Raw genomic sequence first — 23,930 nt, 5'->3', positions numbered from 1 at the left:
CCATGTCACAATTTTGCTGTCATTGCCTCTCCCATTCTCCCCATCCTTTCGGGTATAGATGCCTTATTTGTAAAAATCTCTTTAGAGTAGCTGTAGCAGGTTTTCAAAAGGAAACAAAATTGTTTTTAATCCATCTTTTAATCTGGAAGCCCTCCCTGTGAGTTGCTGGATTTTTAACATTTCAATTATAATATTTTTTCATTTGTAGGAATGCTGTTGGTTCTTTTCAATCCTACTTTGTTTAGAAGTCTCTTGTTCCTGGATCACAGTTTCAAGCTCCTCTCTTGTTTCTTTATTTTTATTTGTTTCTTTATTTATTTTGCTGTGCTGTGCGGCTTGCCCTTGCGGGATCTTAGCTCCCCGACCAGGGATCAAACCCTTGCCCTTGGCAGTGAAAGTGCAGAGTCCTAACCACTGGACCACCAGGGAATTCCCCTCTCTTATTCCTTTAAACATATTAAATTTAGTTATTTCTAGAATTCTGTGCTGATTATTTTCCATGTTTGAAGTCTTTGTGGATCTGATTCTGTTTTGTTGTTCTTTGGCATCCCATTCATAGTATCTTGTTTCCTTGTGTGTTTTGTGATTTTTGACCAGAAGATGCTCATTTTCTTGGACTTTTATGAGAATTCTTTGAGGCTTAAGTTGAAGCGTCATTATTCTAGAAATAATTTGCATTTGCTTCTGCCAGTCACTTGGGGGAGACACTAACAAACTGGAAATACTTTAAGTTCTAAATTTGAGATTTGGGGCATTACACATTAAAATAAATTATGACCAGGAACCATGTGAGGGCTGACTTGTGGTTAGGAAATCTCAAAGGAGATTTTGCCCCTTCCTCTCATCATCAAAGGTCATGACGATTTTCTTTACTGTTTCATTATGCATGTTTCTTTACTGCATGGACCCTCGTCAGTGGTGGGTTTCTCATTTTCCCACTTACTGAAGGTGTTTTCCTTTGTGGACGGAAGTTTATGCATGACTGGGTTTTCTGTTATACCTCAAAATGTGGGCTGCTTCATCTCCTACCCCCAGTGCCTTAAGTTCAACAAAAACTTTCGGGGAGAAATCCAGCTTTCTCATTCACTTGCCTCCCTGCTTTTACTCCCCCTCCTCATCCCAGGATTCTTTCTTTCTTGCCAGTTTAGCAATACATTTTAAAAGATGTATTTTTATATTTTTATCCAGCATTTTAGTGGTTTCAACGGATAGAATCATTCAGGGTATCTAAACTACCATACTGCCAGAGAAGAAAATTCCTACACTTTCTAAAATGCTCCTTCCCTGGCCTCTTCCATCCCACTCCTCTCACATTTCAAAGAGCTCCTAGCAGTCTCTCCTCAAAACTCCCTGAATGAGAAGAGAGGTAGAGAAAGGAGAGGGCTACCAGGTAGAAAGTAAGAAAGGCCAGGGGATCAGCGGTCTCGGTGAAGTCAAGGAACTGATGAGTAGAAGTACTTGAGCAGCTGAGTCAGGGAGTAGGGAGTTGAGGTGAGAAAGTAGAATGTTTGAATAGGCCTGTATGGTTTTATAGATAAGGAAGCCCAAAGAGAGGCCAACTGTGTTGCTCAAAGTCACAGCCAGTGAATGGACAGCTAGTGAAGGACAGAACAAGGCCTGGAGGCCAGGTGTCCCGTTTCCAGACCCACATTCACACATGAGGTCAGGGAGAGTCTTGAGGAACAAATACCTTGCCGTAGTCAATGACCGGCAGCTCGATGCTGGGGAATAGATCTTGCACGATGGCATTGAAGAGTGGCACGTCCACTGAAGTTAGCTTGGCGATGTTCATGTCTCTCATCGAGAGCAGCAGAACCTGAATGGGAAAAGACAGAGACTCAGGCTCGCGAAGCCAGGGCCGAGGTACTCATTAGGCCCTTCCTCTCCAACTGGGTGAGAGGCAGGAGCTAAGAACAATGGATACATCCGAGCTAGTCTTTAACGATAGGACAGGTGGAACTCAGGCAACACCTGAGGGGACGGGCAGGAGGGTGGGAAACCTAGGCCTGCGAAAGTAAGGATCTCAAAAACTTCAGTGAAGGCGCATAGGACCAGTGACAATGGAGGTTAAGGTCCAACGGTCGTGTCCTCAATCTACCTCTTCATCAGACAGATCCGGCTGCAGGCGGCGCTTCTTGCCAGCGCAGTGCAGGAGGGAGGTGAGGGCACGTAGGCCAAAGTCATAATGGTCCTGTCTGGAGAGCTGCTGCACGGCCAGCGAGTAAAGTGTGTACACCTTCTTGGCCAGAATCTGGAGAACAAAAGAGAGGAGGAAACAATCCATCTCCCCACCAATCCCTCTGCTTCATCTAGGGACAGTTACAGATCCAAGAAGCTCGGTCCCGGGACTTGGAGCAGCTGGGAAGTGCTCTATGCACAATCCTAATGAGAAGATCCTGTGAATCGTGCCATCAAGGACTAGTGACACCATAGAGGGGAGACCTCCCTCCATATCCTACTGACAGCCATGTAAGTTCCTTGTAGGATTAACTGATTACGAGGCCTCCAGGGGGTTCTTCGGTCCAGAGAATGATCACGGAAGGGAAATAAAGTGTTGGAGACAAGAGATTATCAGAATACCTTGCAGTTGCCAAATCCTTCCCCAAAGAGAATGATTTCTGCAATGAGGGTAGCATCGGGCACCACCATGGCAACTGGACGGAACATGGATTTAAGATTATCAGGAAGCTCTGTGCGACCAGCATAGCCTGGAAAACAGCACCATTGACTCAGAATCCATACTGCTTCCCAAAGACCTACTTCCCAATCAGTCCCATTTTCCCCATCCCCAGCTCCATCCCTAACTCTCTCCCCGGCTCCAACTCTGAGACCACTTCCTTTCTCATCTCAGCCCTGGCTCTTCCCACACCACTTTGCTCTTCTTTCCTACCCCTGGTCCTTTCCTTAACCTTCTGCATGGCCCTGATTCAAACTCAAATCACAGAAATGTCAAGTTCCCATCTCTCCAAGTTCCATGTATAACTCATGTTAGTGCTAATAGAAATCGCACCTGTTTATCTGATTCTTTCAGTACCAGAACCCTTTCCTGTTTTCTCCTAGTTCCTTCCCCCAGAGCTGTTCTCAGGCACCAGTAATGAGAGACCCTAGGCCCTGCACTTGGGGGGAGATTCTCCCATTCGGCAAAAGGGATGGCAGACACACCAGAACTCTGGGAGCTAGTCCAACAAAAGAAGATGGCTAAGCACTTCAAAAGACCAGGGGGCTTCCCCGGTGGCGCAGTGGTTGAGAGTCCTCCTGCCGATGCAGGGGACGCGGGTTCGTGCCCCGGTCCGGGAAGATCCCACGTGCCGCGGAGCGGCTGGGCCCGTGAGCCATGGCCGCTGAGCCTGCGCGTCCGGAGCCTGTGCTCCGCAGCGGGAGAGGCCACAACAGTGAGAGGCCCGCGTACCACAAAAAAAAAAAAAAAAAAAAGACTAGGGCTACATATATGCCTGCAAGCTGTTATTAATCCCTTTAGGGAGAACAGTAAGATTGCCACCCCTTCTCCCAGAAATGTGTATGTTTCTCCTTCTCTCACACTTTATGGTCTTTAGCCACGTTTCACTTGGCTAAAAACACTGGCAGGGGGTGGGGGGATGCACAGTTATTTGCCCTGAACACTCAGTTCTCCCCCCAGGAGCCCCATCCACTCCCAGGCCCTTACCAGGGTTCATGGTGATGAAGATCCCACAGGACCACACCAGATTTATTTCAAAGCCCTCAAAATAGAAGCGGGTGAGGCCGGCAGCCAGGGCTGAGAGGATGGACAGGATCTGCTGGGCCACCACGGATAGCACTTCCACATTGATGCGGTTAAACTCATCAAAGCAGCCCCAGGCGCCCATCTGTGGGTGGGGGGGGAGTTGCTGGGAGCAAGAAAAGTACCCCCAGACTGGGAGAAACTAAAAATTGTGACTAACATATTCTCCCTGAAATGTTTGGATAGGAGCAGCAGCCTCTAAAATGAATGTGTGTGTGTGTGTGTGTGCGTGTGTGTGTGTGTGTGTGTGGTGGAGGGGGCCCCGTAGCACTGTTGTGGTTTCTGGCCAGAACTTTCCATCAGACAGGAAGGATCTAGGGGAATGCCTGAGAGGTGTGGGTGGGAAAGTGACCAGGGTAGGGAACTTGTGGGTGTTGAGCGACTCCAGTGTGCATACGTTATTGAATCCTTACATAATCTTGTGATTTTGCAAATAAGCAAAGTGAAGCTCAGGGAGGCGCAGGGATTTCCCCAGTTGTGAGAACTAACTGAGGCGATACAGTGTCGTCAGCTACAAAGCACTGAAACAGATCTGGGTTTCAGCTGATTTTCTAGAACTAAAAGATATCGAAGGGGCCTCCTGGCCAGGCTGGCAGGATGCTAACCTGGGCCAGGCCTGAGTACATCCGGCCCATGGACTTATAGTCCAGACCCTCAGAGCAGTTGACCACGATGACATATATGCCGAGGGCCTTGCCCAGGTCCTTGACGGTCTCGGTCTTCCCTGTGCCTGCGGGGCCTTTGGGGGATCCACCTCGATGCAGGTGCAGGGCCGTGGTCAGTGTCATGTAACACCTGGGGATGCAGGACAGGACTCAAGCCGGACTCCTGGAAGCCTTGGCTCGGCATTCGCTGCCCCCACCCCAAGCCCCTTGTTTGCCTCCCCACGGCCGACCTGTCTGTCAGCGGGGTGATGACAAGCCGGCCAGAGTTACCCAAGTACTCATAACCATACTGGAACTGTGTGTTGGTCTGGCGGATCATACAGTCGTCGAGATCCTAGGGAAACAGGGCAGGGTAAGAGAGGGGCGGGCTTGGAGGAAGACACAGAGCTGCAGCGATGGCTGACAGGAGGACTGGAAGCGGCAGGGGAGTTGCAGGGAGAAGACTGGGGGCTCCGTTTAGAGTTAGAAGGAGGGACGGGCTTACGGCCAAGATGGAAACTGGGGGTCACGCTGCACGTGTCCAGCCCAAACTATTGCAGCAGCTGCTTGGAGTCTTTCTGAGTCCCGATCAAGTGACACCCAGAGTGGGCACTCCCTGGAAAAGTGCCACTTGCCACTCCTTACTTGGCAGATTCGAGAGAGAGTTACCAGCTGGATTAGGGTGCTGTGATAGGACTAAGGGTTGGGTTGGGATATTACTGTATTTAGAGAACATGAATTTAGTTAAGGCATTAGGATCGGGTTTAGGGTAGGGGAGTGGGAAGCTGGCCCTTCGGCACCTTCTCCCAGTAGAAGCGCAGTTGGCTGAGCCAGTCGAAGGAGCTGACGTCCATGAGGCCACTCTTATAAAGCTTCTCCAACACGTCCCGGGCGTGGACTTCTATCGTCACCAGAGCCACAATTTTAAGGCGCATAATCTTGGTCAGGTTCCCCCTGATGGCTTCCGAGTACTTATTCAGTATTGACACCTGTGGAGTGAGGTGCCAGAGAAGAAGGTGGCCCGAGCAATGCCACCAAACCCTAATCACGCCTCGTCCCAGCATCATTCCGCATCCAACCGCAATGCTGACCCCACCCCCACTGCAGCTCCTGACCCCCAACATCACCACAGGGAGACGTACTTCTGACCCACCCAACCTCTTCTTGCTGGACGCCTCCCATAACGCACCCTCGTTCGGACCCTTTCCCACCAGCTCATCGCTAATTCTGACCCAATGTATTGCCCCCTTCCTCCAGCTCTAACTCCAGGCCTCTCCCGTCCTGGCAGGGCTCCCCACCTGCTTCTTCTTCATGACCTTGAGGATTTTCTTGTCTCCCCGCTCCTTAGCTGTCAGCAGGCATGTGGTGACATCAGCCGTCCACTGGATCTGACTGGCAGTGATCACCACCTGGGGCACGTGTAGAGGCTCTATTCCAAAGCCCTGTCCCTGGCCACACACACAGCCTGGCTCCCAAAACCCAGCTTCTTCCGGGACCAGCTGCTACTCCTCTCACTACGCCTAAACTGCTCTGAAGGATGGGCACGTGCCCGAGTCAGGAGCTGAGGGTCCACGGTGCAGGCTTCTGGGGCCACAGCCCACAACAGGGGGCAGGAAACCTGCCTTTTGTGCGACGCAAGATTCTGTCCTTAGGGACCTCCCTGGTGGTCCAGTGGTTAAGACTCCGCGCTCCCAGTGCAGGGGGCCTGGGTTTGATCCCTGGTCAGGGAACTAGATCCCACATGCTGCAACTAAGACCCGATGCAGCCAAATAAATATTTAAAAGAAAAAAAGAAGAAGAAGATCCTGTCTTTACACTGGCTGCTTCCTTTCGGCTCGGTCCTCCTTGTTCCCTCATTTCCATTGACCCCAGCTCACCTGGCCAGCCCACTCCTTCACCCACTTGTCCCTCTTGTTAAGAAACTTCTTGAGGGCCAGGCGGCAGTTCCGGAGAAGGTCCCGGAGGGTCACCCTCATGGTCCGCTCCACATCACCAAGCCAGGACTGGGGGGAGGTAGGAACAGGGTGGCTCGCCCTCAGGGCCAGAGTCAGGAGTCCCCAGAGTGAAGGTGCTTGGGAAGCAGGACTCCGGGGCTTTGGGGCCCAAGAGAAGAGCAGGAGCTGGGAAGCGGCCGGCCTGCGTCCCCGAGGGAAATGGAGACTAGGGGGCAGACTGTCCGACGTTCGGGTGCAGGGTAGAGGTTAAGGGTTTTAGGAATGGCAGGTGGGAGGGCAAAAAGTGACTAATATCCCTTCACAGAGATGCCCTCTCCTCACAGAGCCAAGCAAACTTAGAAGAGTCAGCTTGCTTCTCAGGCCCTCATTGCAGCTCACCTCCACAGGTCCTTCTAGAAGTACCGAGTGAAGGAAATCGACATACTCGCCGTCGCCCGAGAACATTCCCACCGCTTCCCATTTGCTGCTGGGTCCCCCGACCTGCAGGAACAGGAAGCTCTTGAGCCCTTGGAGGGTAATTTCTGCTCCCCCCCCTCCCCTCTGTATTACCAATTCTAGAAAGTTCTGTCCCAGATACCCAGAATCATTATATCCCCCTCCTGCTGGGAGGGCACGGTCCCCTCCGAGGCCTTGAACACCTTGACGTCACCATCCCTCCCCTGCCCTCCTTTGCATCATGGCCACCTCTACTGACCTTCTGCATTCTCAGCAATTTGATGTTGTCAAAGCATTTTTTGAGGTGTGGCTGCACAGCCTCTGGGTTGCGGGACTGGCCCAGAATCTCCAAGAGGTCATCGTTGGACAAGAAGTAGAAGCGGGGGAAAATATGGCGCTTGGTCTCTAAATACATATCCAGAGACTTCTGGATGTCTTCCAGGATTGTGTTCATTTCTATCAATGTGTCCAGGAGGCCTGGAGAAGAGAACAATGAATGATATTTGGTGGCCCTTGTACCATTGCCCTGAGTAGATCTGGAGCCTCCAACTATATCTACTTTGCCAGCTCTTGAGCGTTGGGGCACAGACTGCCATATGGTTTTTGGAAGCAGATGCAGTGTCCCCAGTCACTCTTTTCCCATCCTCTTCATTAATTCATTATTAAGTATTCATTATACACTATTGTACGCATTATACATTACGTATTAATTATACAATTCCATTAATATAACTACATCTCCCATCAGTCCTTTCCCACCAAAGAAGTGGGGCTCTGCCGATCATCCCAAGAGCTTCTGAAAATTAGAGCTTGTTCTGCACATAAACAATTCAACAAGTTAAAACATCAGATTTGGGACTTCCCTGCTGGTGCAGTGGTTAGGAATCCACCTGCCAATGCAGGGCACAAGGGTTTGAGCCCTGGTCCAGGAAGATCCCACATGCCGTGGAGCAGCTAAGCCCGTGCGCCACGACTGCTGAGCCTGCACTCTAGAGCCCGTGAGCCACAACTACTGAGCCCACGTGCCACAGCTACTGAAGCTCGCGCCCCCTAGAGCTGGTGCTCCACAGTAAGAGAAGCCACCGCAATGAGAAGCCCACACACTGCAACAAAGAGTAGCCCCCGTTCACCACAACTAGAGAAAGCTCGTGTGCAGCAACGAAGACCCAATGCAGCCAAAAATAAATAAATTGAAAAAAAACCCATTAGATTTAAATACATGTCACACGCACACAATGAAAGGGGTCTGCAGTCACTGGGGTTGCCAGTGTCCCTCGTGACAGAGCAAAAAGAGCACTAGAGAGAATTCCCTGGCGGTCCAGTGGTTGGGACTACGAGCTTCCACTGCAGGGGGTGCGGTTCCGACCCCTGGCTGGGGAACTAAGATCCCACAAGCTGTGCGGCGTGGCCAAACAAACAAACAAAAAGAGCACTAGATTGGGAGGCAGACGGTGGCCATCCAAACTGCGGCTCTTTCACTTAATTAGCATTGTCGGTTAACCTCAGGGAGCTTTTACCTCTTTGTAAAATGGCAATGAGATCCACCTCAAAGAAAAATCCGAGACATAAGATAAAATGTGTTCCCATTTGTAGGTTCTTGATAATGTTAGTTTTCTCCCAGCACTAGATTTTGATTAGCTGATCTCCTGGTCTTCCAAGTTTCTAGCTTTCTGAAGAAAGCATGGATGTCACAGAGTCTGACCACTGAGGTGACCCTCAGGCCTTCAAGTACAAAGCCTACAGGCTGTTAGAACTTTGAGCGACCACCCGAGTAGCCCCTGGAGACCACAGGGAGACCCGGTAGCAGTGGACCCCACAGCTTTGTTCTGTGGGTTCAACGAAGAGATGGCTCTGCTTATAAATTGTTCTAAAATGTACTTATGTCAATTATCTCAAATATTATTTCTAAAAAATTCATGTTGTCACTCAATTTTGCACATCTTAATACTTATATTTTACCCGAGTAATTGAATAATAATTTTTTTTGATGTGTATACTTAAGGTTCTTGGGAAAATGAAGAATTGTTAGATTGGCCCTTGGCAAAACAAAGAGGTCCTCCGTACCCCATGCCAAAACTCTTCTCAGGACATGCACTGTAGGTACCCGTCGCCAAACGTGACTTCCTGATTCTTCACCCCAATCGAGCACAATCAACCAGACCTCACTATGTGTACATCTCTCCCCCATCCCCTTACCCAATCCCCATGCCTACCAAAATGTCTACATTAAAGACTAGCTAATCTGATAAACCAATTAAAGTCACGGTAATAACAATAGCTCATAGTAACCAAAGGTTTTCTCTGTGCCGTTTAATGTGACAAGTGCTTTATTTGCATTATCTCATTTACCTGCATCATCTCATCGAATGAACCAACTAGAGAAGAAGAGTGATTCCTCGATCAGTGTTTCTTGAGGCACAGTACTAATGATTGAGCACTAACTTTACGCCAGACACTGTACTGAGTGCTACATACTCCTCTATTATCCTCACAAAGACCCTGAGAAATAGCTATCGTTAACCCCCCACACACTACAGGTGAGGAAACTGCAGTACGGAGGAAGCAAGCTGCCTGAGAGCACACAATCGGTAAGGCATGAGTCAGAGTGTGAACTCAGGTCTGTCTGATTCCATATCCCATCCTCTTAACCACTATACTGTACTCTGCTCAAATATGTGTTGAGTTTAATTTACGGAACTACTATTTAATGCTTAGAAGAGGTGGTGGTGACGGTAGGACAGCCAGGTGCAATGGTCAACCTTTCAGTAAATGAAGAATGTGGCCATGACTTCACATACGTATAGCACCAGCTGAGGTTACGTCAGGGCTCAGACCTGGATAGTGGGTGCTCCGGAGAGCATTGGGGTCCTTGTTCATCCGGTCCATTATGTCTTTCCAGTTGCCGTTGACCTGGTCAAATAAGCCTGCTTCATTGGGCAGCTGCTTGCGGATGTCCTCTCCTAGGAAGATATTCTGAAGGGCCAAACAACTGGCGTGAGAGGCTGTTTCTCACACACTCTCCACACTCTGCTCCCTGCTCTCAGACCAGGAATGACGGTTGAGGAGAAGATAAAGAGCATCAGAACCAAAGGGCAAGATGCTCAAGTTCTAGAAGGAAACTTGGGATTGGGAGGCTAGGTATGTGGGTCCGAGAAGAAAAATGGAAAAAGAACAAAGGCTTTTCAAGGAGGGGGCTGAAGATGAGAGGTAATAACCAAGAGTCAGACGCCTAGGTCCCAGATGAAGAATGGCTTTGGAGGTGGGAAAACGGGGCCAATAACAGGGCAACTATCTAGGTCCTGTACAAATAAAGGAGTCAAAACAGCAGGTAGGGAGAGCTCGGGCAGTGAATCCTGACCTCTAGGTACATCCACTGACGCTGCACTGTGAGCACCACCTCAATAACTTCCAAAATGAGGGAGAGGCAGCGTTCCCAGTGGTCTACATCCTTCTCAAAGGCCTTGACGAAACGAGATGCCTTCATGGTAGACAGAGCCACCTGGTTATCTTCCAGTGCCTGAAATACTTCTTCTGTACCTCTGTGGTGGAAGGTGTCAAAACCATAGTCCAGCCCCATCTGCCAAGTCTCGGTCCCCACTCTGCAGCCCAGGTCACACAGCCCTGTCTACCTGAGCCGGTGATGGCCCTTATCCTTGTAGGGGACTATGTCTAGCTGAATCACATCCCAGGTCTTGGCGATGTTTTGTAATGCCTGCAGAAAAAAATTGGGGGACAGATCAATCAGGTATTTAGTCCCCAAGGGTAATAGGAGAGGGGAGGGGCCATCAGAGGATGAAAAGCTGGAAGCCTTTGTTCCAGGAAGCTTAGGAAATGAGGGACCATGGGAAAGGACTCTGTCGTACCAGCTCTAGAGCCAGCGCTCTGGTTGCCGAGGCAGAGATCTCCCCAATTTTCTCCACGTGCTGATCCATCCCAAGCTCCACGATCTGCTCCAAGGTGAAGCTTTCAGATTCCTGATCAAACTCCCGTTGGACCTCATCCCTGACCTGATCCCAGTGCCTGCAGCCAGGGACAAAAGGCCAGATCAGGACGCTGGAACACCAGAGCCTACTGGAAAGTATCAGCATCACCCCCCGATGGCTCTCTCCCACTGGGATATTATGATTCCGTGTATTTATTAATTCACGATTCAACAGATATTTACTCAATAGCCTCTCACATACAATCTGAGGCACTGTGGGGAACACAGAGATTGAGGCGCTGACTCTCTGGAGAGGGAGTTAGGACGGAGGGTTGCAGGTCCACTATAGATGATGCCTTGGGCCAACTGCTCTACATGAACCATTTCATTTTCACGGCCACTCTATAAAGGAGGACCACTCTATCCATGTTATTCCATTTACCCATGCAGAAACTGAGGCTTAGAGAGGGTAAATAACTTAAGCAAATAAAGCGGTTAGGGGATACTTAATTGCATAATACTTATTAGAGAAGCACTGCCAAAAACATTATGCTGGAGGCAATACCAAAGAAGCAAAATTACCTACTCCTAAGTGAATAGATAATTATTAAAACACCATTTATAAAATAGTTTATTCTAGCCTCAATGGTTTCAAAGCCCTCTTCTATCATGTGATAAATTCCAGATGCACTAAAAGAGGTAAACTTGAAAAGCAAAATTATAAAGTATGAGAAGAAAGTGTGTCTACACTTTCTGTGTCTATGGAGAGAGTGTGTCTACAACACTGGGGTAGACGGGGTCCTCTTAAACAAGGCACAAAAGCAAAACCCCTAAGGGACAAAAGTTATTAGGCTTTGGGCTACAACGTGCAAGTGTCTGTAGGACAGAAGACGTAAAGCTTAGCTCTGACAGACAACATAAATTGAGGGGCGATGGAAGGGAAAGAGCCAAGAAGGCTGGAGAACCCAGGACGATGTGACAGACAGAGGACAGCGGTGGGCTCTTGGGAACCCTTCTTCAAGGCGTCTGTTGGTGAACAGAGGGGCAGAGAGAGCTAGGAACGCCACGGAGGGGACAACCGGGAGAACCAGGTGACGGCCAGGCCAGGGGGCGACCCCCAGGAGCCGAGGGGCAGCCTCACCGCTCTCGAAGGGCGGGGTTTCGCAGGTCCGAGATGAGAGGCATGGTCCTCTTGAACTGCTCTATTTTTGAGCGAGTGGTCTCAATAATCTCCCAGTTTTGGTCCTGAGCAAGAGCGAGAGGTGTCAGAAGACCTGACCATCTTTCCCACATGGCCCTTCCTCAGTCAGCCTGCCAGCAGCCCCCACCCTCTCCCCACGCACCTTGTACTCTTTGGCCAGTCTGGTGAGGCGGCGAAACAGCCCGTGGGCCGTGGTCTCCATGGCCTCCGTCTGCAGGGTCAGGAACCGGCCGGTTTTCCACTGGTTCCAGTTTTCCTCCCAGTCTCGGGTGATCTCCCAGACTTGCTGCAGCACGTCCAACTCCTTCGTGGCCAAGAGCAGACAGGTGCATTGAGTGATGTGACTCTCACCCTCCTCCTCCCTGGCAAACACGCAGGGCCTCTCCTCCTCTCATTCTGAGAAGCTTTTCCCTCCTGGCAACATACAGCTGCCTCCTCAGTTCACATTTCTTTTTCCTCCACTCTCTTGCCTTAAGAGAGCCTCAGGGCAGTGGTTGAGAGTCCGCCTGCTGATGCAGGGGACACGGGTTCGTGTCTCGGTCCGGGAAGATCCCACATGCCGCGGAGCAACTGAGCCCGTGCGCCACAACTACTGAGCCCACGTGCTGCAACTACTGAAGTCCGTGTACCTAGATAGAGCCTGTGCTCCGCAACAAGAGAAGCCACCGCAATGAGAAGCCCGCACACCGCAACGAAGAGTAGCCCCCACCCACCACAACTAGAGAAAGCCCGCGTGCAGCAATGAAGAACCAATGCAGCCAAAATAAATGAGTAAATAAATAATATATAACAAAAAGAAAAAGATCCTCAACGTCATTAGTCAGTAGGGACATGCAAATCAAAACCACAGTGAGATACTTCATACCCACTAGGATGGCTAGAACCAAAAGTAAAGGCGGGGGGGGGGGGGCATGCCGGCAAGGATGTGGAGAGGTAGGGACCCTCGTACGCTGCTAGTGAGAGAGTAAACTGCTGCAGCTGCTGTGGAAAACAGCTTGGAGGTTCCTCAAAACGTTAAACATAGAGTTATCCTATGATCCAGCAATTCCACTCCTACGTACATACCCACAAGAACTGGGATCGGGAGCTCAAACAAATACAAGTACGCGCACAGTCACAGCAGCACCACTTAACGGTAGCTAAAAGGTGGAAACAACCCAAATGTCCATCGACAGGTTAATGGATAAACAAAATCCATACAACGGAATATTATTCACCCATAGAAAGAAATGGGACACTGACACATGCTATGACACGGATGATCCTTGAAAACACTAAATGAAAGAAGCCAGACACAAAAAGTCACGTATTGCATGCTTTCCTTTACACACAATGTCCACAATAGGCAAAACCCATGTTCAGTTGACCATTAAAAACCAGAGGCGTTAGGGACACCAACCCTCTTTGCAATCGAGAGAGCCTGTGTATAACTTATAGTCTGCCCTCCACATCCGCAGTTCATCCATATCCATGGTTCCCCACCCGTGGATTCAACCACAGATTGTGTAGTGTTGTAGTATTCACTACTGAAAAACATCTGCGTATAAGCGGACCTGCTCAATTCAAACCCATTGTTGTTCAAGGGTCAACTGTAAGTAGAAAAGAGATTAGTGGTCGACAGGGGCTGGGGGGAGAGGGAATGGGGGGTTACTGCTAACGGGTATAGGGCTTCTCTTGGGGGTAATGAAAATGTTTTAGAATTAGAGGTGATGGTTATACAACATTGTGAACGTGCTAAACGCCACTGAACCGTTCACTTTAAAATGGTTCTTTTGTTACCTGAGTTTTCCCCCCACTTTTTAAAAAAAAGCTCCTCGTGTACCCATCTTCCTGGCCCCGGTTGTTTTCCCAGGCCGGTTGGGACCCACTCTCCTGCCTCCTGCCCCCTACCCTTGGTCACCACGAGGGCCTTGCTCGGCACACCACCTTCTCCAGGTTCTGCAGGTCCTTGGAGGCTGGCTGCTCGATCTTGAAGATGCCCAGGTTGGCGTGGAGATTGTTTTCTTCCTCCCGCATGGCATTCAGCACAGCCCGTACGTGGGCTATCTGCCCCAGGGCCGCCTGGTGCCCCACGTTGCTGGCGAAGGGGCCTGTGGAGAGTCCAAGGTGAGCTTCTCTCCTCCCACAAGAGAAGGAAAACGAGAGGGAATGCGTTGAAAGAATGCGTTGAAAGTACTAACTGTGGCTCGAGAGTCAGAAACGGGTGGGACGTGAAAAGTCAGTGTAAGAAAACTGGAGAGGCTATGAGCTGGGCTGCTGCCTTCCAGCCAAGACTCAGCGACAACAGGAGTGTCACTGACAGACGTGCCAGGCTCTTTCCCATGCTCAGCCTTGTCTGCACCTCCCCCGGGACCTAGGCTTTGAAAGACTGGGTCAAGACAAAGGGGAAGCCAGGGGAGAGGTTGCGAGACGGGTACCTTTGACTTCAAATTCTTCCAGAAGGTTGTGTGTTTTCTTCTTGAAATCGTCAGCTGAGTGAATGAGGCCTGTCTTGAACTTCTCCTTGTGCCTCTTCAGCATTTGTTCACTGTCCAGCACAGCTTGCTGGAAGGCGACCCACTGCCCGCTGAGACTGTCCAGCATCCCCAGCACCTGGGGACATCACAGAGTGGAGGTGGCCCACGAGCAGGAGCTCTGCCCGTCCCACCAACACTTCGAAGAACTCTTTTCCGATCCTCTGGACCGGCATCTGTGTCCAAGTTCCACATGCAGTGAGGCCCAAAGAAATCAAGCAGTTGCTGGGCCTGAAAGAGATCCCCAGGGTGACCTGAAAGATCATTCGAGTTAGCTTTGGCTCTCAGAGGCTTTGGGGCCTTGGACCTTCTCCCCCGCTCACTTCTCTGCTCTGCTTCCTGACAGCCGAGGGTCTCCGACGTGGGGCGTCAGCGTCCCCGGCAACCTGGGGCGGGAATGGGCCGGGCTCGGGTGGGTGGGCCGCGCGCCTTAGGAACTTACGCTGTCCTGAACTGGCACCTCGTACTTCTCGAGGATGGTGAATTGCTCGTGTATGGGAGGGATCTGGGTCTCCAAGTTGGGCATATCGAGCTGCAGGGTCTCCATGAGGTGCAAACTGACCCCCAGTTCCTCCAGCGTCTGGGGAGGGTGGCTGATTCTGCAGTGTGGGCGAAGAGAGCATGGGTGGGCGGGCGCGAAGGTTGGGCCTACCCACCCCCTGCGCGGCCTGAGCCCACGTCCACCCGCCGTACTTCTCCGCGTTCTCCTGCAGGTAGGTGTGCAGCTCCAGGAGGCGCCTGGCCGCCATCTCCTTGAGCAGGGTCGTGAACTTGTTCTGCCACTCACTGCAGTGCTGCACCAGCGAGAACTTGAGGTGCGAGCAGTCCAGCAACACAAACTGGATGTTGAGGACCGTCTCCTCCTTCTGCACGTTATTAGCCACCTCCGTGTAGCTGAAAAGGCCCACATCCCCGCTAGGACGTCTTTTTCTTTGCAGTCGTGCCAGATGCCCTGCCTGGGTGACATTTTCCTCCCAGCCAGCAGCGCTAAAGCATTCTTCTGCTCCCAGGTGTCTCCCACTTCAACCCGTCCCCCAGCAGACGGCTGTGAACATGTCATTTTCCCAACCGCTGCTTTCAGACTCCTCGGTTGGCATTCAAGGCTTTAGAGGCTCAGAGATCTGGGCGGAGTTCACACTGTACTGCTCACTAGGTCTGTGCCGCCGGGCAGGTTATTTAACTGCTCTGAACCTCGGTCTTCTGCTGACTTCCTTTCTGGATACTCGCTATTTGGCGAACATGCTCACGTGGTCCCGTCTTCGTGCTGTTGTCTCTGCCTGGAATGCCCTCCCGCTGCCCATCTCTGCCTGCTGATGTCCTACCCATCCTGAAAAGCCCTGCCCCAGAGTCACTCCCTTCATCCACGTCCTCCTTCCCCTGATGCCCCCGGCTGAAAATTCTCTCTCCTCTCATCAAACTGCCCCGCATCTTGCATACCTGACTCACAGCGCTGATCCCATGGAAGCTTGTATAAGAACGCTGAGCACGTCAGCACATTAGCGCTTCAGAGTTCACACAGTGCTTCCACATATACTTAACAGTCTCACAACCTTATGAGGTCGGTAGTATAACACCTATTTCACAGGAAACTGAGGCCCAGAGAATGTGAATAACCGACCGAAGGTGACATGACTAGTAAGTGGTGGAGCTGGGATTTCAACTGTCCTCAAGATGCCACAGCCACTGCTGTTTCAGCAATATTCTTATCTTCCCTACTGCACTAGAGTCCTTGGGAGGAAAAAACTTGTTCATTTCTTTGTTTTTAATTCCTCACAACCCATCATAACAATGGTGTTTTTTGAACAAATGAATGAATGAATGAATGACTAGAGGACAAAGAGATGGGAGTTCATATTAGAATTTAAGAATCCTCTTCCATTTAACTCCCATCTGTGTTCTTAAAATGAAAGTGTTCACGTCTTTCACCTTTCAGATCCCTAGCATCTCTCCTTTCCCAGCAGGACCCTGTGGTACTCCACACCAAAGCAGCTTTTTCCCTAAATCTTGCCCAGCTCTTTTTTTTTTTTTTTTTTTTTGCAGTACGCGGGCCTCTCACTATTGTGGCCTCTCCCGTTGCGGAGCACAGGCTCCAGACGCGCAGGCTCAGCGGCCATGGCTCATGGGCCCAGCCGCTCCACGGCATGTCGGATCTTCCCGGACCGGGGCACTAACCCGTGTCCCCTGCGTCGGCAGGCGGACCCTCAACCACTGTGCCACCAGGGAAACCCTTGCCCAGCTCTTATCGGATCGCTATCCCCTTGAGAAACAAAGGCCCAGTGCCCTAGGTCCGGTGCTGGTCCTCTAGTTTTCTGCCCCTCCCCCAGCCTGCAGGTCAGACCTCCTCCTGCAGCGCTCCGCCTCTTCAAGACAGACCCTCATAGCCACCTTTGCTCCTTACCGAGCAATGTCGGCGTCAAAAGAAGAGACCGGCGGGTTGAGGCGCTGGTATCGACGAATGAAAGAGTCCTTGTTGATCTCCCAGATCTCCCGGTACATGTCCCAGGTCTTGAGGTAGTTCTGTAGCAGGGCTGCGTTGTTGGTCATGCCGCTGCTGATCTGGGCCTGGATCTTCTTGATGTCCTCATCCCGCTCTTCAGGACCCAGCAAAATGCTTGTCACTAACTTCCACCCGGGCCCAAGCTGTAGCCCAGCCCCTGGCCACTGCCCCAGAACCTCCCCTCCAATAGCACCTTCCCAAAGAAATACAGCTCAAACACGAGCATTAGAAAATGAAGGAGGAGGCTGAAAGTAAAAGAATGACTCTACTCTGTAGGATTCAGATGTCTCACCTGTTGGTGTCTAGGGCTCTTATAGCCCAGCCCCAGTCCCAAACAAGTCCTTCCTGGTCTCCCAACCCCAAACCCCAAACCCCTTGAGCATCAGTCACCTAGTTTTGACCCCCCTCTGTGGCCCTTCTCCCTTCCCCATTCCAGCCCTTTGACCTGGGTTTTCCACCAGTCATGGAGATGACTGGCCCAGTATGTCTAGAAACAGCCCTGGTCTCTCCTGGCTCTGCCAGGTCCTAAGCTTTTGCTACCCCTGCACCTGGGGCCCTCCCACTGCCCACTCACCCACGATTGTGTAGATGGGCTCACGAAGAAACTTGTACTTGATGAGAATTTCAGGGAGGTGGCAGAAGACAGAGATGGTAGAGAAGAGGTGGTTGCCAATGTCATTGACCACACTTGCCAAGGTCTGCAGAGTGGGTGAGAACTCCACCTGTGGGAGCACAGTGGAGACGGCTTAGCACAGGCCCGGGAGGACACAAGCTCAGGACTGGGAAGGCTGGACACCGCAGAACCAGGCCTGGAGGCTGTAGGAGAAAGTCAGGGCCTAGAGCCAAGTTTAAGGATTGACGGAAACTGGCAAATAAAGTGTGATGATTTCGGGCTGTTGGGGGCAAAGTGGTTCCCACCTGTGCCACACCTCCCTGCATGTCATTCTTCAAAATGACAAGGACTTGGAAGAGTGGGTTGGGGGTGGTCTTTCCATCCCCATTGATGGCCTTGGACAGTTCCAACAGTGACCACTTCACGTTCAGGCGCAGGGCATCCTCCATCATGCGGTCCAGCCGAATCGTGTACTGCAGCCACTGCTGCTGAATCTGGTGGGAAGGGCAGGGGGAAGAGAGCCCCTCAGGGAAGACAAGGCAGGTCCTGGGAAATGAGAACCAGCCAACAGGGAGGGAACGAGCTGGTTCAACAGAAAGACGGGACGCCGAGTCCTGAAGGAAGGAGGTTTGAAAGGCCGAAGGTTGGGCGAATCCAAGACTAGAGCAGGATGTTTGAGAAGCACGTGGGGGTTGGGGGGGAGGGGAAAGACCAAGAGAAGGGTCTGATGGGACTGGGGGAGCGGAGGACCTGCCCACCCACAAAGCCCTGGCCACAGGACCCCCTACCTCGGGGCCATCGTTCTTGAAGACTTCATAGGAGTTGGTCATGATGGCCACCACATCGTGGTGCAGGCTCACCAATTTCTGCTGTACTGCCGCCCGATGCTCTCTTTGGTCCTCCTCAAATTCCAGGTCCCTGTACACCCGTTTGCCACTAATGCGTACCAGCAGTGTCTCTGACATCACTTGGGCTCGCCAGCCAATGGTCAGAGTGGACGCCTTGAACTCATTCACAATCGTCTGCACCTGGAGTCAGACCCCAGCCATGGGGGAGTTTCAGCTTGGGAATAGACCCTCTGGGCCTAATTCTATCCTCCCACTGTCCTCTAGCTAGAGTTGCTGACATTAAGAAAAAAAACTTCCCTAAGCACACTTCGTTTCTTTCACACGACTCCCTGGTCTCTCCACCACTACCCATGACTCAGGTATTAATTACCCACATGCCAGCCTTTCAGTCTGCCTTGCAGACCTTTAGGGTCTAATGACCACGGCCCACCTTGCTGGCGTGTACACGGCACTCTGTGATGAAGATGGCACTGGCCCCCTGCAAGGCCCAGTGCAGTTTCTTGAGCCCAGGGTGGATCTTCTTATCCAGGAACCGGATACGTTCTTTGAACAGGGCCTGCTCATCTGGGGACAGCATGGCAATAATCCTGCACATAAGAGGAGACCGGTAGCTGACAGGGAGCTATCCGCTCTGACGACCTCTCCTCCACACCAGGACACTTGGTGGAGAACTGAAAGTTCATGATTCTAGGCTAGAGCTTTCCAATAAAACTTCCTGCGATGACAGAAATGGTCTACCATTCGTGCTGCCTGGTACGGTAGCCACAAGCCACGTGCGGCTGCGGGGCCCTTGAAACGTGGCCTGTGCAAATGAGTAACTGAATTTTAAGTTTTATTTAATTTCGATTAATTAACTTGAATAGAAATAGCCACGTGCACCTAGTGGCTGCCACACTGGACCGTGCAGTTCTAGACACTCAAACAAGACTGCCGGTCCCATCCCCTCGGACTTGAACTGGGCCGAGAAAGGTACCCAACCCCGAGCTAAGCCTCACTCCAGAGATGAGTACAAAGGGTGTTAAGAGGAGTGCCAGCATGGCCTTGCTTGGTTCAACGAATCTTATGTTGTTCTGGACCCATAAACCTAACGCCATCAACTTCCTTCCTAGAGAAGTCACCCAGGCCGACAGTATATATGGTCCAAGTGCCCAGTGGGGTGGGAGGGGACGTGGTGTTTTTTGCTCTCTACTCTAAAGCCAAAAGACAACACTGAAAGGGACAGGAATAATCGTAGGGCCGTACGAGAGAGCACGGGAACCTTTTTTTTTTTTTGAGATGGACAAAATGTGAAGGACGCACACTGTAGGAAATGGACAACATCATGGGGCGGATAAGACAAAGAGGGAGCACGTAGTGGCATTCAGGAGGGCTGCAGCGAGGGCCCCACCTGTTGTAGTCCCGAGCGAGGAGCAGCAGGTTTTCTCGAAGAATGCGCAGGTCCTCGGCGCGCTCAGCCACATTCACCACGTAATGGGGCGTCTCGAAAAGCAGCCGCTCCCAGTAGTCGACCTCCACAAAGAGGATCAACAGGGACCTTGGGGAGGAAGAGAGGCAGAGCAGCTGCAGGGCCGCCCAAGGGAGTAAACCAGAACCAACACCCGACCAAGAGGTACGGGGCTGGGGCGCATGGAGACCCTTAAAGGTAAGCAATGAAGCAGAACCTCCGAGTAAAGAAGGCGGACTGGACACGTTGACTTTTGCTCCCCTCCCCAAATAACCAAAATAACAGTAAAGGGGGGTTTTGCTTGTCTAAGGCATAAGCCCACAAATAAAAGAAGACAACAACTGAAAACATCTGAATGTGCAAAAGCAGATGGATAAGGAGAAGAGGAGTCCTCAGCTGGTGCTGGAGACAGCTGGGAAGCCTCTTTAGAGGCCTGGGTACGGGTGGCTCCAAGTATCTCAGGAAAGGGGTGAAGGTGGGACTATATAACGGGAAGAGCAGTTGAAAGTTTAGGAAGCAGCTCTACCCATGTCCCCTCTCCTACTCTACGTAGTTAAGCAAGTTGCCCTCCCTCACCCCAGCCTAAGACTGAAGTCTTCTTGTCTCAGGAGGCAGTGCAGAGACAAACAGAGGGTCTTTGGACTGGGGAACCCCGGGCCCAGTTGAAGGAGAGAGTAATACACTGGCAGCAGGGGTGGTGAGTCACCATGAACCCACTGAATGTTAAGATCCCTGCCTCCCTTTCCTGCCCAGAAACCAGCACTCTGGCAGCTGGATCTACACCCTCCAGAGCAAAGTTTGAAAGATGGTTCTCTGTGACCTCGGACCAGCCTAAATAGAAAAGTCCCACGGATGATGACCTCTGGAGTCGCCAGGAAACAGCGCACCCAGACAAGCCTGCAGTGAGGCTCCCAGTTGAGAAGCCCCCCTTTTCCTGCTCAGCAGAGCTGCCGGTCAGCTTTCCAGCCCCTGTCCCTTAAATATGGACAGACAACCAAGGGTTACAGAACACTGGTCTCTGTCTTTCCTAGCACAAAAGGTGGGAGTCAAAACAAACAGAAGAAAGCAACCAGAAGGGAAGGAGAGGGGACAGAGGTTGTGCAGAAAGAAGACGGCCTACCTGCAAAAGAAAAACAAACAAAACCACCTCGAACATCCTCAGAGAGAGATAAGAGACAAAAGAGCATCTGTGAAACAGAAACAAGATGCTAGAAAAGGGACACCAAGAGAGCCCTTAGAAGTTAAAAATGAGAGCAGAAAATTTTTTAATCAAAAGAGAGATATAGGGCTTCCCTGGTGGCGCAGTGGTTGAGAGTCCGCCTGCCGATGCAGGGGACACGGGTTCGTGCCCCGGGCCGGGAAGATCCCAACATGCCGCGGAGCGGCTGGGCCCGTGAGCCATGGCCGCTGAGCCTGCGCGTCCGGAGCCTGTGCTCCGCCACGGGAGAGGCCACGACAGTGAGAGGCCCGCGTACCGCAAAAAAACAAAAACAAAAAAATCAGCCTGGGGAATAATTTTTGTAAAATATTTTCTGATTTGTCCTCAGACAAGTGGTCAGGCAGTAGAGATAGGACAAGGAAGCTGGCTGGGTTTGGTGCTGACACCCCAGAATGAACTGACAGGATGGAGAAAGTGCTGTCAGAGCAGGAGAAAAGGAGGAAGAGGAAGTCCCATACGCAAAACATGGACAGACGCCAATGTCCCCTGTCCTGCTCTGGAGAAGTCCCACTACACAGAGGAGTCTGCTACATACACAGCAATAACACAGCTCTTTTCTGCCAGGGTACAGACGACATCTGGAATATGTTTGTGTTAAGTACTATCTGTAAGGCTGGTCTGGCTGTAAAATGTGGTAAAAGCCAATTTGGACTTCAGAGTTCAAATATTTGGGCTATAAGCTGGGATAACAAAACCCTTGTGAGATAAAATAGGTGCTATTAGGGACTGGAAGGCTCCCAGAACTAAGGGAGAGTCAGGTAGTTCCGGGGACAATCAGGACATTTGAAGAGCATGCTTATTTCAAGATCTTATCTAGACCGTGAACACAAAAAAGTAAACCTGATAAAGTTATCTGCCCCTCCTTGGAGCCTTCATATGTTTTGGAAAAGCTGAAACTGTCTTGGATGTCTTTACTGGTTTAACAAGCCAGACTTTTCAAAATCCTTCCCCGTGATCATGGCTTTTTTTTTTCCCCCATACATTATTTACTGGATTGAGGTAGTTTATCATAAAGCCACAAAAAATGTAAGGCAGCTTAAAACAGATCTCTCTAGACAACAACTGCCAAAGGATGGGGGTAACTCTTCTCTCTGGAAGAAATGTTTTAGCCATTATTTGGGTTTTGGCTAAACCCAGGCCATAAATATTTGGCCCAAAGTTGTCTTGTTAAGCTCTACTGTAAAGATTATGCAATGGTGTTTGAGATAAATATCCGATGTGTCCCTCGACAAGAGATGATCACGGCAGACAGAAAAGTGGTCTCCTAAGTTTATCCTTGCTACGTGGGCACTAAGCTCAAACATCAGGTGGACACACCACTGTGCGGGGGAAGGGAACAAGATGCAGGAAGCCTGGCTGAAAGCCCCCAGCACAGAATATTCAAGAACCTTATGGAAACGGTACAACTTCTAAGTCCATCAGTAGTGGGTGGATGGATTAAATTACAGTACAGCAAAATCGTGGGATGCTATAAGCCGTGGAAAATAATTATGTAGTACTGTACATACAGAATGGAAAATCTCCCACACATATTGTTAACCTTAAAAGAAAAAAAGCAAGTTGCAAAAATACTGTTTATAATGGGATCCTGTTTTATGTGAGCAGTGTGTATTTTTGATTACATGGTAATCATGGTTACCTCTAGGGAGTGGGGCTGTGTGCTGGATTTTCAGTTTTTCCTTTATATACTTCTACATCAATCTCTTTTTTTTTTCTTTCACGGTGAGCATGCACTACTTTTGTAGTTTAAAATTTTTAATTTAAAAATTAAAAAAAAGCAACCATATGAAATGGGCAGGGTGGCGTGATAAAAAATATACCAAATCTTTAACAGTGGTTATCTTTGGGGGAATTTTTTTCTTCCTTCTACTTTTCTGCATTCTGCAAATCTTCTAAAAGCATGAAGAATTTTATAACGGAAAAATTAAATAAATCATTTTGAGAACACTTTGAAAGTATAGAACAGTGAGGACAGTATGCTACAATTCATGTTAAAAAGTATACTTATACAGACATACACTCTTATCCCTGGGATGTTACACAAGAAACTGGTAATCTTGACTCATTCGTTTTTTTAAAAATATATATTTTTAAAATTTTATTTCATATTTAAAAAAAATTTTTGGCTGCCTTGGGTATTCATTGCTGCACGCGGGCTTTCCTCTAGCTGCAGCTAGCGGGGGCTACTCTTCGTTGTGGTGCACGGGCTTCTCACTGCAGTGGCTTCTCTTGTTGCAGAGCACGGGCTCTAGGCGCGCGGGCTTCAGGCTCCTCCCTGGAGCCTGCATGCCACAACTAGAGGAGAGAAACACCCACACACCACAACTAGAGAGAAGCCCACGTGCCACAACAAAAGACCCTGCATGCCTCAACGAAGATCCTGCGTGCCGCAACTAAGACCTGATGCAGCCAAAAATAAATTAAATAAATAAATAAAAAGAAGGTTTGTCATCTCTGTAGTCAGCTGCCTTACATAGCTCCTTCTTTATTTCTCTCTTCAGCATCTTATATGGGAAGGAGGCATGGCTCCAGGGTAGAACTGTCCACTTACAGAGCCTCAAAGGGTAGGGACTTCGCCACTGGACACATTCCCTGTGCCCATCTCAGCTCTTAGCATGTGGAAGGCACTCGCTATATATTTTTGAATAATTAATAAATGGATTAATTAAATTTAAAACAGTGGTGATATGAAAATGTCATGATTCTAAAGCTGTAGACGAGGACATGATCTGACAGCCCATCAGTTCTCAGGAAAGGCCCCTTGGTGGCTCACAGTTTGGAAGGTTTCACCGAGCCATCGCAGCCACCTAGCGGCAGAGCACCTACATCACTGGTTGAGTAGGTTACTGGGGTTTTTCTGTTTTCAATCAGTTTTTTTG

At 50.2% G+C, this 23,930-nt stretch overlaps 1 protein-coding gene across 1 annotated transcript in view; it reads right to left on the bottom strand.

Moving 5' to 3' along the window:
• DNAH2 (dynein axonemal heavy chain 2) overlaps positions 1-23,930 on the bottom strand; it is an 85,475-nt gene that overhangs the window by 39,738 nt on the left and 21,807 nt on the right. The window contains exons 12-38 of the mRNA XM_065897238.1: positions 19,776-19,922; positions 18,819-18,975; positions 18,329-18,568; positions 17,846-18,034; positions 17,502-17,649; positions 16,829-17,021; positions 15,124-15,324; positions 14,873-15,029; positions 14,335-14,509; positions 13,844-14,007; positions 12,060-12,221; positions 11,858-11,961; positions 10,658-10,814; positions 10,424-10,506; positions 10,153-10,333; positions 9,629-9,767; positions 7,054-7,271; positions 6,738-6,839; positions 6,282-6,407; positions 5,703-5,813; positions 5,205-5,393; positions 4,656-4,759; positions 4,366-4,555; positions 3,665-3,845; positions 2,581-2,708; positions 2,099-2,251; positions 1,691-1,816 (exon numbers count right to left, since the gene is read on the bottom strand). Of these exons, the coding sequence (XP_065753310.1) occupies positions 1,691-1,816; positions 2,099-2,251; positions 2,581-2,708; positions 3,665-3,845; positions 4,366-4,555; positions 4,656-4,759; positions 5,205-5,393; positions 5,703-5,813; positions 6,282-6,407; positions 6,738-6,839; positions 7,054-7,271; positions 9,629-9,767; positions 10,153-10,333; positions 10,424-10,506; positions 10,658-10,814; positions 11,858-11,961; positions 12,060-12,221; positions 13,844-14,007; positions 14,335-14,509; positions 14,873-15,029; positions 15,124-15,324; positions 16,829-17,021; positions 17,502-17,649; positions 17,846-18,034; positions 18,329-18,568; positions 18,819-18,975; positions 19,776-19,922 (4,225 nt within the window). The remainder of the gene's footprint in view (positions 1-1,690; positions 1,817-2,098; positions 2,252-2,580; positions 2,709-3,664; positions 3,846-4,365; positions 4,556-4,655; positions 4,760-5,204; positions 5,394-5,702; positions 5,814-6,281; positions 6,408-6,737; positions 6,840-7,053; positions 7,272-9,628; positions 9,768-10,152; positions 10,334-10,423; positions 10,507-10,657; positions 10,815-11,857; positions 11,962-12,059; positions 12,222-13,843; positions 14,008-14,334; positions 14,510-14,872; positions 15,030-15,123; positions 15,325-16,828; positions 17,022-17,501; positions 17,650-17,845; positions 18,035-18,328; positions 18,569-18,818; positions 18,976-19,775; positions 19,923-23,930) is intronic.

This window comes from Phocoena phocoena, chromosome 19, assembly GCF_963924675.1.
Source record: "Phocoena phocoena chromosome 19, mPhoPho1.1, whole genome shotgun sequence".
NCBI classification, from domain to species: domain Eukaryota; kingdom Metazoa; phylum Chordata; class Mammalia; order Artiodactyla; family Phocoenidae; genus Phocoena; species Phocoena phocoena.
Note: the sequence above shows the minus strand (reverse complement) of the source record. Positions and strands in the feature narration are given on the sequence as shown.